Source organism: Pezoporus occidentalis, unplaced genomic scaffold, assembly GCF_034315485.1.
Source record: "Pezoporus occidentalis ecotype Australia unplaced genomic scaffold, CSIRO_AGI_Poc_V1 ctg46, whole genome shotgun sequence".
Taxonomy (NCBI): domain Eukaryota; kingdom Metazoa; phylum Chordata; class Aves; order Psittaciformes; family Psittacidae; genus Pezoporus; species Pezoporus occidentalis.
In genome coordinates, this window is record NW_026915791.1 from 3,043,798 (window position 1) to 3,056,186 (window position 12,389).

A 12,389-nucleotide genomic window follows, 5' to 3' on the forward strand; every position below is an offset into this window, starting at 1 on the left:
AGTGCCCCTGAAGGGAGCTTGCCCGTTGCTGGAGTTTCTGGTGTCATCTCTCCTGGGCAGTATGGATTTATCATGGGTACAGAGGCACAGGGACATGTTCTGCTCCAGCAGACTAATGGGGAGTTGCAGCTTTTCATGTGCTCCTTATGGAGGCTCTAACTCAGCTTCCTAACTTCAGGAGCCATCTGGAAAAGCAGACACCAGAGTGGAGCTGTCAGCAGGATGGGAAGAGATGGCGCAGCCTGGGCAGCACCAGTGGGGCATGGGGATCTGTGACTGGACCACCTGCTCCTGCCAGCTCTGCACCGATAACCAATGCTTCATCATGAACACCTCCAGTGCCAAACCAGTGCACAGAGAGGTGGTGTTATTCACAGGCAGCAGCTGCAGTTAACATGGTGACTTGTGCCTTGAGCATGGTGCCTTGAGATAGTCCCACACTGAAGCAGATGCACAGGGACATGGTCACACACCACGACACACGGCAACTGCACATCCTGTAAAATGCACTCTCCAAATGGGTAAGGGCAGGAGGATACTTATCAGTGTTGCAGTGATGAGGTCTTGGCAAGTTCTTTGGCTATTTGCTTTCCACACACACGCTGAACAGACAACAGCCAGTGGCACTGGACATGTGAACAAAACACAGTGTTTCAGATTTCCGTGAAAGTGGCTCTGGAAATCTCATAGGGCAGCAGCAGGAAGCTGGCTTGCTGTGCATACAGCTCTGGCAGAGTCCATCTCCCTGCCCAGATGGAAACATCCCAAAGGAGCTGACTCCTTGCTGCCCCAGGACCTCGCTGTCCCAGGGTAGATGGACAACCTGGAAGTGCAGCCTGGAAGTGCTTCAGTAGTCTTATAGTTTCCAGGAGATTAAAAGCAAACAAAAAAAACCCTAAACCAACCAACTAAACAAAAAAAATACCAAGACAAAACAAGCAAAAAAGAGCAAGTTGTTAGCTGTGTCTATTAAACTTGGTGTTGTTTAAACCTAAGGATGCACCTCAGCACCAGTCCCTGAGCATTAAACATGGAAAATTGAGATTCAAATTCCCACTGCAGATCTAGTCAAGTCTGGGTTGCCTGCTTCCCAGGAACTGATGCTCCACAGGCTGCTCTAGGGTTCAATTTGTCTCTGAACAGAAATTTTTTCTTCAATTAATGTTTCCCCTACTGTATACAAAAAAGAAAACAAACCAAGAAACAACAAAACCAGAACAAGACCATGATAAATCTGTGTATTTCTGTGAAAGCGAGGTTTACTCGGAAAACTCCCAACTAGCTCTCCCTATTGCATTGCAGGACTGCAAGAGCCAAGTGCACACTGGAGTAAGGGGTGCCAGCAGGGTGTAATGTCTGGGTCTTTCTAGCTGAAATGCCCTGGAATAGCACTAAGATGTGACCCATCACACCACCACTGCTTGGGAGCCAGAGCAGCCAGGAGGCTGCAAGGTCAGAGGGTACTGCATCCCTATTTCCTGGACCACTGATGAGCCACCAGCTCCTCAGTGTCTACAAGCATGTTTTCCTGACCCTTTCTAACCTATGAAGAAAAACACTTTCCAGTGTTAACCCGTTCACTTACTTTGGTGAGTACCAGTGGTGAGACATTGACCATGGAGCTGTGTCAGGCCTGTGGAGTCACTTGTAGAAAGAGCATTCAAAACAACACAGCGTCTGCCTGTACAGCAGCCCACCTGCATCCCCAGCAAGGCAGAGGGTGCTTAATGCTTGGAGGTGTCAGCTGTTGCAGCACTCACCAGGACCTAAGAAAACACTGTTTGTGGGACAGTACATCCTTCAGCTTTACGAACCAAGGTGATCTGCATGATTCTTCACTAAGTATTCAAGCTTGGGTCCCTGTAACGTCATCTTTGCTTCTGGACCAAAGATAACAGGTCACCTTTGCTTGTTGATATTCTCTTTATGTGGGTGAAATGCTGCTAAAGCCATTCTACGCAAAGCAGCTCCTGTTGCTGGTCCACCAACAGGATTATTCATCCCAGTATACAGCTGGCATGCTCTACTCCACAGACTTTCCAGGGTTTTTTTCCAAAATTTGATCCACGACTTCGGCACATTTTGCCCCAGTGAAAGCTGGATTTCTAACAAACATTGAGCTGACAGGTGGAACTTACCTTGACAATTAATTAAAAGAATGTAGAAAGGAATCGGCAAGGGAAAAGCAGCTCTGCTATGTGCATGAAAGCTTGAAATTGGAGCCACAGAATGAGGGTAATAACATGATATTAATGTGAAATGAAATCCTGAGAGCTGATATGGTCTATGCAGTGAGTTTGGAACTTGTGGGTTTAATAAGGGTTTCAGCAGCTGCACAGCCTAATGCGGGATGTCAAAAGGAAGCAGCAGCCCCTCAATTCTTCTCATAACTCACACTTCTGAGTCACAGACTCACTCTGCCTGTCTGTTTCACCAGTGTTAAGTGGCATCTGCTTGCAGTAAGAAAGGTCAATTGTCCTGTAACTGCACCAGGGAAGTCACTTCAGTCTGCAGTAAAAGAGGTCATGAGCTTGCGGACTCAATTTCCATTAAAAGCTTTATTGAAAATTAGTTTATTTTGGGCTCATCCTCTTCCAGAATCCAAACCCCAACTACACTATACAGTAGGAAAGTAAAGAGCAAGATGTGCTGTTACTATAATCCACATCAAATGTGCAGCGCCAGAAAGACCCTTTCCCATACTTTGTGAGAATAAGAGCCATGAGTCCAGCTCCTTATCAAAATAGATATTTTTACCCCTTGAAGTCTCCATTGGCCATGACATTCTTGTGCACTGGATAAAACAGGGACCACTCATTCCCATAGTCTGTGGAACCAGACCTGCACCAAGTTTTCTGCACATGCAAAAGCTCTTGGGTGCCTGGCCCACTGGTGAGCTCAGGGTGCTTGTTGCCAATGCCTTGAGTGAATCCTGCTGCTCGCTCTGCAGCCAACAAAGGAGAAAGTGTAAGAGAAAACCCAAGGGTGAGGCTACTGGCTTAGCTCAGAGACTCCTCCCATGGGCTGCCTTGACCTGGGGAGATTCTGGTGTCTCTGCTGGTATGGGAAATCATGCTCAGACAGCTGCCCAGTCTGAGGTCCATCGCCTGCACACTGTGGCAGAAGCACCAGTGGCACCAGGTCCCCCCATGGGGAGCAACTGGGCCAGGGGAGCCACGTCAGGCAGCTCCATCTCCTGCCCTTCGCACAGCCAGCATGAAGCCAGTCCCACCAACAATAAATGTTTATACTGGCTGTAATCTGTTCCTGAGAAGTTGTATTAAAGCTGGTCGATTCACTGTGGGTTTCATGGAAGCTATAATTAGATCTGTAAGCCATATGGGATTCTTGACAGAGAAAAGAAAAAAAACAAAAAAAATCCCTGGTCTTGTTTGAGAAGCAAGGCATGACAGGGAGACCTGCAATCACGCTGCATTGGCAGCATGGCCAAAGGGGTTGGTACAGCCACATTGGGGGTGCAGCCCCAGCTGTCCCCTGCCCAGCTTTCCCGTGTTAGGGCTGGCGTTGCACAAGAGCTTGTGGCACGCTGTGTTCCATGTTTGGCCTGTTTCACGCCACTCCTGGCACCCAGTGCTCCAGGAGGCCATGGTGCCATACCCCACGTTCCCCACCTGGCCTGGAGAGGGGCAGCCTGGCTGCAAGAGAGGGGGTTTTGTGGGGCCAGCAGCCCCCCAGCTATCCCAACCACAGGCAGTGGCAGATGGGGTGCTCCCTTCCTGCACCAAGCTGTCACCCAGAACCATAGGTCAAAGCGGGGTGGCACTCCTGCAGCACCAGTGCCTGACGCAGTCGGTTACCCTGGGCAGGCAGCACTTGTGGCTGCAGACTGTGGCCAGCACAGATTAGTGCTGCTCATTCAGCAGAGCAGAGCCCCCACACTGTACGGATGCAGGTACTCCACTGCTGCAGTGCCCAGCCTGACCCCACTCAGCAATGCTGGGCATGCAGAACACAGGCAGCACAGGGCCCTTTTGTGCAGAGAAGCAGCACTGTGTACGGACGGGCATGCCTGCTGCCAGGCAGAACCCTCCAGATCAACCAACATGCCCATGACATCATAGTAAAACATTTATTTGTTCAGGTGATATAAGCTACCATGTTTACAGTTTGTGAACTCACCATTGGAGACATTTAACATGACTCGGGACTGCAGCTGTTGCCACCAGATTTTTCATTGTAATTTTTAAGTTTTATAAAAACCTTGGACACCAGAAAAAAAGGTATTTAGACTTAATGTGGCAGATGGAGATGGGCAATCTGTGAAAGGGGGAAGACAGTTTATCGGACGCAGCCAACCTCGACGGCCTCTTGGCTTTGGCTGCAGCTTCAAGTAAAGGTTTCGGTAGGGTGAGTGTGGTGCAGCACATTAATCTTCAGTGAGTTGGAATCGTATTGTTTTCTGCCGAGTAAGAACATCGGTTGCAACGTTTTCAGGGAGCAGAGGAGGGCAGGCATCCTGCGGATCAGCCCCGGCTTCTGTGCAAAGAGACAAAACAGAGACAGTGAGGGAACAAGGAGCAGGATCCGGCCTTTTGCTGCAGCCGAAGCTGACCTGCCATAGGGATGCACTCAGCGGGGCCAGCCTGATCACGGCACTGCATCAACAGCTAGGCAGGGAACAGGCAGCAGAGCCTGCCCTCAGCCCTGCACCCACTCCTTGGGTGCCAGCAGCACTGTGGGACTAGGGCACAGCAGGCAGAGCATGGCAGCTAACAAGAGAAAGGGTTAATGGCAGCTGGCAACCCCAGCCCAGCTCAGCCAGCCATCACCAGCTTCCACACCAGCTGGATGTGCTGGTGCTGCTGCTAAGGGGAAAACCAAACTAACAAAAAATCTTCCCAAACCCCCAAACGGAATCAGTAAAGCTCATTGTTCCAGAATCAAGAGAAATTTATGGTTTCTATATTTGCTTCCACCTTCATTGAGGCCAAGCTTTTCTCCATGGCAGGGGTTTCAACCCTGCATGGTTTCAGAGATTTGCACAGAAGTGAAAAACATCAGCATGGAGCAGTGGCTGGGCACAAATCCAGCACTTGCCTTCACGAGGTGTACATGCGAGACAAAAGATCACTGTGTTGAGAATGTGCAGATTTTTCATGGTCCTGCTCTGAGGTCCCACATCATTTGCATCAACCCATGGCACTGCGGATAGCAGGACTGCTGCAGGAAAAGCATGGTCCCACCATGCCTGGCCTTGCTCCCTGCCACCCCGGCACCACCACTTCACTTACCTTAGCGAATGCAAAACTGCAGCTGCAGTACATAAATGCAAACTAAACACCACGTTCTAAATTCATCCTTGCTTGCTGGGGGTAGCAGCTCCCAGCTGCCTACAGACCATCCGTGTGAAGCCAAGGCCAGCTCTGGTGGGGTTCCCTGTGTGACCACATCATGATGCTGTCCTCTGCCACCCCCAAAGACCCAGGACCACAGCCCTTAATGGTTTTCCTCATCTGTCCCTCCCAGTGCAAGTGTTCCCTGCAGAGAAGACTGCACGGCTGGCACACAAAACACAGCGCGCACCTCTAGAGAGGCAGTCTAGCACTCACATGTAAAACTGGCAGACCAGGAAGAAATGCAGCTCAGCCCCAAGCTAGGCACACCAACTTGGTATCTACTTCCAGATCTATGACAGGAATGCTTTCTGAAGTGCGACGCTTGAAACAACCTGAGGTGACGCAGCTTGTTCCAGAACAACAAAACCAGAAGCTTGTTCTGGTCATATTCATACAGTTGCCATTGTGGGACCTCTCAGCAGCCAGTGATGAGCCATGTTTGCTTTTTTCCCTTTTTAGTTTCCTTCCTTCCTTCCCAGCTAAGTTTCCTTCTTTGTACAGCAGCAGCCTTCACACCCAACTTTGTGAATAGATCAATTATATTAAAAGTCTACAGTCAGCAAGACCCATACAATTTGCCTTTTCTTGGTATTGTATTACTGATGACAGAGCACTAGTGCCTTAACCCTTCAGCCCTACTAACCTGTGCACTTTTATTCATGGACATCTGTACTGGTGTGAAAGCATGACTACAGCCCTGTTCAAACAGTAAAAGTCACCGTAGGCCATGTGTATTATTTAGAGAGCTGATTTAATCTGATACTCAATGCCTAATGCAAGGTACCTGCCCGCAGCCTGTGCAGAAAGGAAGGCAGCACTGCTGCCCATGAGGGGTGGGCCAGGGCCAGCCAGACCCTTGGTGGGTGCCTGATGCCCAAAAGGGACAATTCAGCTCTGAGGCGGACGGCAGCAGCAGGGGTGTAGCACTACAGAAGGACCCGCAGAAGGAATGGGCACCTTGTTCCTGGAAGCCCTGGCTGGCCAGAGGTGCTGCGGTGCATTAACTTACCCAGCACAGGCCAGATCTGGCAGCATAGGCTCTGACACCAAGTCCAGGCACCCCAACACACAGCAAGGCATGCAGAAACACATTTGCAAAGGGAAAATACGGAATACATGTTTTCTGTAAGCAGCACCCTTTTGACCTTGCCATGATTTGCTTCTTTTAAACCAGAACTTTGACCAATGTTAAAATTACCATGTTACCAGGGGAAAGGCACTGTGTGATTTTGTGGCTGTTGTTACTGCTGCTTTAGGAGAGCACTAGCAAACCCCTGGTTGTGAGCAGCACCCTGGAACAGGACAGTAAATGTTCCTAAGCTATTGCAGTGCTGACATGATGCCACTCTGCAAGCAGTACATTCAAGACTCTAGTTTCTCTCCATTAATAGGAAGAGAAGCAATAATAAGTGATAGCAGCTGTGGCCATTACTACTTCTGGTTCCCCCAATTACTGGGGAAGCACCATACTCCCTCTCCATGCAGGGTGCCTGCTGTAGCTCTGGGTATAGTTCCGCAGTGGCAAAAGAAGGGCTGTGCTGCACCTTCTTGAGGGCACATGCACAGCAAGCACTGGCTGTGTCAGGACTGTCAGCTGTCAGGGCTCATTCCACCGGCATGCAGTGCCAATGCCAGCATCCACCTGGCTCAGCAACCATGCTAAGAAGGTACCACGAGACGCTTTGTGCAGTCCCAAAGCAGTGACCAGGAGCAGGGCTTTCATGGTCTCCAGGAGGCAAGAGCATCCCGGTGCTGCTGGCAGTAAGGTGCCAGCCTCCAGCAGCTTTGCAGGGATAAGACAGCCTTGGCAGGCCCCCTTGGGCAGGCAGCATGCCCAGCAGCAGCCACCCCATGCGGGTTGCGAGGCCCTTCACAGCCTGGGCTGCTCGTCCCCAGGACCTGTGTCCTCTCTCCCAGGCACCGGACACATGGCTGTTGCTTTCCAGTTCACTCTTCCTTACAACAGGGTGCATGGGGAAGGCCTTCAAACACACAGGAACACACTGGCAGAAATAAAGCCACATTGGCACCCAGAGCAGAGCAGTACCATATATTCACTGTAAAGAACATGCCCAGAACACAAGCTGAAAAGCAGCACAGAAAACAACTAACACAGCAAACGTTTAACCCACCAAAGCCCTGCTTCTCCAACCAGACATTGTTTGTACCAGCCCTCTTTAACACAACACGTATGCTCTGAGAAAAGGTTTAGGAAAAGTTTTAAGAGGAAGCATGTGCCAGCAAATTTAACAAGAATAAACAAATTTCTGAAGTCGTTTCTCCTCCTCCAGTGCTTGTCCAAAAAGACACCATCTCATAGCTAAAACCTGGGTTTCTCTATTATTGAGAAGCCTCTCAAGGAGCAGACCCGCAGGTGGGTGATGCTCCAGGGGCAGGTTTGCATCTGCTGGAACAAGTCTTTGCTGCCTAAGGTGAAGCCGGAGTTGCAGCACTGGGCTAGCATCCCCTGGCACCCCAGTACTGCCCTACATGTCAGCACCCCCATGATCCACAATGGGGAACATCCTGTTGGGGTTTACTGATATCCTCCATTCTGAAGCATTAGGAAATGTTGCAGTACTCACTCCGACAAAAGACGTACAAATGTTATTCTGATCAAGGAGTTTCTCAGCACTTTTTCTGCCTCAAACTGTTGGCAACCTCTGGTTTTGCAGAACAGAAAGGACAGAGAATTTCCTCCTTCATAAGGCTTTTCCACACTCTGAATAAAATGAAACATCCTGCTGCACAGTTACTCCAGTGGAAACGGCAGATTTTACACCCAGTGCATTCCCAAGGGACACTCCTCTCTGCCAAAGAAGCGAAAGCTGCACAAGATGAACCCCCAGCTACCCAGGTCTAACCATTCCTACACTATTAGCAGAGAATTAGATCAAACGAAGGGACATATGGTCCTTCTAAGCTGCTTATACATATGCACTGTGGACAAAACACTCAGCTAATTTTCAGTTTAGAAAATTATTAGGGTAAAAAAATCAAAAATATAAAAATAAACCTCCCTAAACCACAAGAAGCTATTAATATTTTAGCACTTTCACAGAACATTAGACACATTTACGTCCAATTACGACATATAAAGCATTTTCATTGGGTGTTTTTAAAATGCACGATTAAAACAAATACCTCAGCAGAAAACCTTTGAAGCTATCTCCATACCCAAGTACTGGTGCTGTCTGCAGAGAGCAGCTTCTCACTGGGCCATGAGAGCACTTGCTTTTACCATGTTTGACAGTGCCTTTGGCATCAGACTACTGGAGGTTGGACAAATACTCACTGCCTCTGACAGTGTACTATTTTAATAGCTAGCTTCTGTGCACACAGCCTCTTGAGAAGAATGTAGTCTTCCAGAGAAATCTAGGGAGGGATTTTTTTGGGGTGGCTGAGGTTTTTTTGTTACTTTTGCAGTAAGAAGGGGGCATTCTAATTTTGAGGCTTCATTTCTTTTTTTGTCTCCGCATTTCCCAAGGGAAGTTAAAAGGGCTCTCTAAAAAAGAAACAGCCTCTTCTGTTTATGTCCTTTGCACCACTCCCACCCAGACTTCGTTTTTCCACACCAGGCAGTAAAATCACAGAGAGCAACCCACGATGGCTGAGAGGAAGAAGGGTCACCTTTCCTGCGCATCAGCCCTGAGCTTCAGGGCCTCAGAGACCAGGGGCCTGCCAGATGTCCCCAGACACAAGACATCCCCATCCACAACTGCTCTCGAGCTGGCCCTCTGCCCTGGTTAGAACCAGGGCATCTCCAGGCATCTGCTTGGGTTACATTGCCCTCAAGCGCAAGCACGCAGGGTGTAAAATGTAACTATTCTAACATTTTAATGGCCACAATGCCCCAGTCAAACCTGTTATTTGGCATTTGAGAATGCACTATGTTGCAGAGTTAAGCTGTCTCTAATTTAAACATGATGACCACATGAGTTTAATTAATATGAATGGTAGACTTTTCTTTAGAACAAGCAGAGCAGCAGAACCCCTCACACATGGGGGTTTTCAATTGCTATCACCTATTGCCAGATGTTATGTCTATCCCACAGGCACTGCAATCAGCAGGTTGAAGATGAGACCATCTTCCAGTCCCATTATGCATGGGGATTAAACAGAACTGGAATAAACCATAGAGTTTACAAGAAATATGCCCCAAAAGTCCAGGAAAGACAGAAATAACCATTATCATCCTCATCAATCACCACTGTGAGGCACTGAATGGCTACGAGCCCGTCTGCTGCAGCCCTGCCCTGCAGCTCTGGGATGACCCACCAGCCCTACTCGCTGCCCCTGCTTGGCTTCCTGTCCCACACCCCAAGATGCCAGCACTCTGCCTGGTGCCCCCCATCACATCTCCTGTCCCAGAGGAGTCCTGCGGGACTGCTGCAGTGCCCATGCCGCAGGGCTGCTCCCACACTTCCCGCAGGCTCCCATTTCCAGCGTTTCACGCCTCATGCCCCTGTGCTGATGGGAAGGAACAACCTTCACTGCACTGACTGCCAGAGCAGGAATCAGGTCTGAAAACGGAGCAGCAAACCAAGTCCCGCATGAGTTGGGCACAGCATCCCTGCTGCTGAACACAATGTGTTTTTCCAGCATTGGCACTAGGCAAAGCCATTGTGGCAGCAGGACCAGGCTCTCGGATGGGGCTGAGAAGGGTGCGCAGTGAGTGGCTGGTCACCACTGCCAGACCCAGCACCACAGGATGAGGGTGGTCTACATGTCAGGCACTCTCTTGGTGAGGTCCAGTGGCAGAGTCCTGCTGCTCCACCAGCACCCAACCCCAGCAAGCCAGACCCCAGCAGGAGGAGAGGGACCCCGGCACCCTCCTCCTGCTCCTCCTGGCCCCACAGTGGGACCCACTGAGCAGCAACCCGCAGGCCCCAGCACAGCTCTGAGGTGGCAGTTACCGTGAGGCTGGCTGGTGTACGGAGTGAATAGTTTATTTTACACAACATAACAACACAGCGTTGCTGTTCTTGTACAGCATCTGCCTAAAAACAAAGGCAACACCATTGTCACGGAAAAGAAATATACAGTCTGACCGTTTTAAAAAATATCATTTTACTGATTGATCCAGAAGTGGTTATTTGTTAGCTTGGAGGAAATTTCATTTCCTTTATAAAAGGCTTTTTCTGTGAAAACTCTCTCTTTTGTTTTCTGCTACTGCAGAACCAGGAAGCCAGTCCTAGAGTAGGGAAGGCACTGGTGCTGTTTCATGCTTCTTTTTCACCCCTTAATCTTTTTTTTTCCTTTTTTTTTTTTTTATTTTTATACTTTTAACCTCTAAATGTTGCCTTCGGTTTTGATATTAAATAAAACCAAATGAAAACTAAATAAAACCCCATGTGCACTGGGTGGCTTATACAGAACCCTGCATGAACAAGCCATTAATCAGCGAGACAGCAGTGGACTTCCAAATCCAATTCCCTGGAAGATGGAGATTCACACGTTTGGCATTTTTTCATTGAAATAAAAACTAAAATAAAAAAAGAAAAATAATAATAAAAAAAAAAGGCAGGTCACACAGTGCTTTCCAATATCCACTCAGAACTGGAGAAAGTTGCTTTTCCACTATTCACATCAGAGCTGTCCGACTGAACTAGCATCCCATTCATGGACATGCTCCTTTTGGACCGCAGTCCGCCTGCGCCCCAGGTGCTGCTGGGGCAGCGGGACTCCATCAGCTCGCCGCCCAGGGAGAGCCTGCGCTTGGCTCGGGATGCGTCAGCTGGCAAAGTGAGGAACTTACTTGGCTTTGATTGTGCTCTTTTGTACGTGGGGGCCCCTTTGACAGAGTCAGGGGGACGGCTAGCTAACTGCAGGGCAGTGGAGTTATTTCTGTTACTGTTTTGGGACTCGATACTGCTGACAGCTTCACTCTGCGACTCGCTGCTTGGCTTTGGCCCCGACTTTCGCTTCTGCTTCTGGGAGACAGAAGTGCTAGAAGTCCAGGTGGGAGGCAAAGTGGAGGTAGTAGTGGCCGAGTCCTGGCTGGAGCCAGTCTCTGGCGACTGCGTCACGCCATCGCTAGCAGCCTTGCAGCACTGGATGCCCTCTTCATGCCCAACAGCCTGCTTGGACATCGACTGCGACAGCACCCCACTGCAGCCCTGGATCTGAGCCCCGTTCGTCTGTGAGTATACGTTGCTGACCTTGGTGGCCTTCTGCTGCCCGTTGTTGTTACACACCTTGTAGCGGATCATGAGGATGATGATGAACACAAGCACAGAGGCCACAATGATCCCACCAATGATGATAATCATGGTCCCACCCAGGAACTGGGACTGCATGAAGTGGCAGCGCACATAATCCTGCTCAGTGGTGAACTGCGTGCAGCCCACCACCCTGGTGGCGGTGAGCGAGGTGATCCCGTCGTCGTAGATCGCCAGAACGCAGAGGTCATACACAGTCCCAGCAGCCAGGTTGTTGACCAGGAAGGTTTTGCTTGTGGGAGGTATCATTCTGAGGGAGAAGGAAACTAGTGTGAATGAACCCAGAAAACCCACAGGCACCTCCCTGCTGTGTGTCACGCTCCCTGGCAGCAGTGAGGACCACCAAGCAGGCCGCCAAGAGAGTGACCACGTCAAAAACAGAAAAGAAATTGCCAAGCAAAGACAGTTTTGACCAGTGTGACTGTGACACCCGGTAGCACAGAGCCCCTCCGAACTCAGCTAACACACCAGCATGGACACTTCCTGAAAATGCTACAAGGAATGCATTTCCAGACACCTTTCTCGCTGTGTTTTCATAAAGCTGAGAGTGTTATGATCCATTTAACTCATCTAAACTTCACAACCTTTCTGCCAATCACATTAGTTCAGAGGATTAGAGATCCATTTGCATTATCTAAAAATAACACTGTTCAAGATAATTTCCCTATTTGGGATGAGTCTTTCCCGCAACTCCCAGCATCTGCTCCACAGGCAGGGTGCTGCGTGGGAACCTGCTGCTCCAGTGGGGAGGCTACCTGGAGTCAGGGGCAGCACATCGGTGCTGAGCAGCCTGGTAGGGCCCAGCACAGCA

General features: G+C 49.6%; 1 protein-coding gene across 4 annotated transcripts in view; it reads right to left on the bottom strand.

Annotated features, from left to right (window-relative positions):
• Window positions 1-4,076: 4,076 nt before the first annotated feature.
• LRFN5 (leucine rich repeat and fibronectin type III domain containing 5) overlaps window positions 4,077-12,389 on the bottom strand; it is a 57,407-nt gene continuing 49,094 nt past the window's right edge. For 3 of the 4 annotated variants that reach the window (XR_009967948.1, XR_009967947.1, XR_009967946.1), the window contains exons 3-4: window positions 8,502-11,828; window positions 4,077-4,497 (exon numbers count right to left, since the gene is read on the bottom strand). Coding sequence is in view for 1 of the 4 variants with exons in the window: in XM_062635635.1 (XP_062491619.1) it covers window positions 4,388-4,497; window positions 11,116-11,828 (823 nt within the window). In the remaining 3 variants the exon portion in view is untranslated. The remainder of the gene's footprint in view (window positions 4,498-8,501; window positions 11,829-12,389) is intronic. The other variant, XM_062635635.1, reaches the window with a different exon arrangement.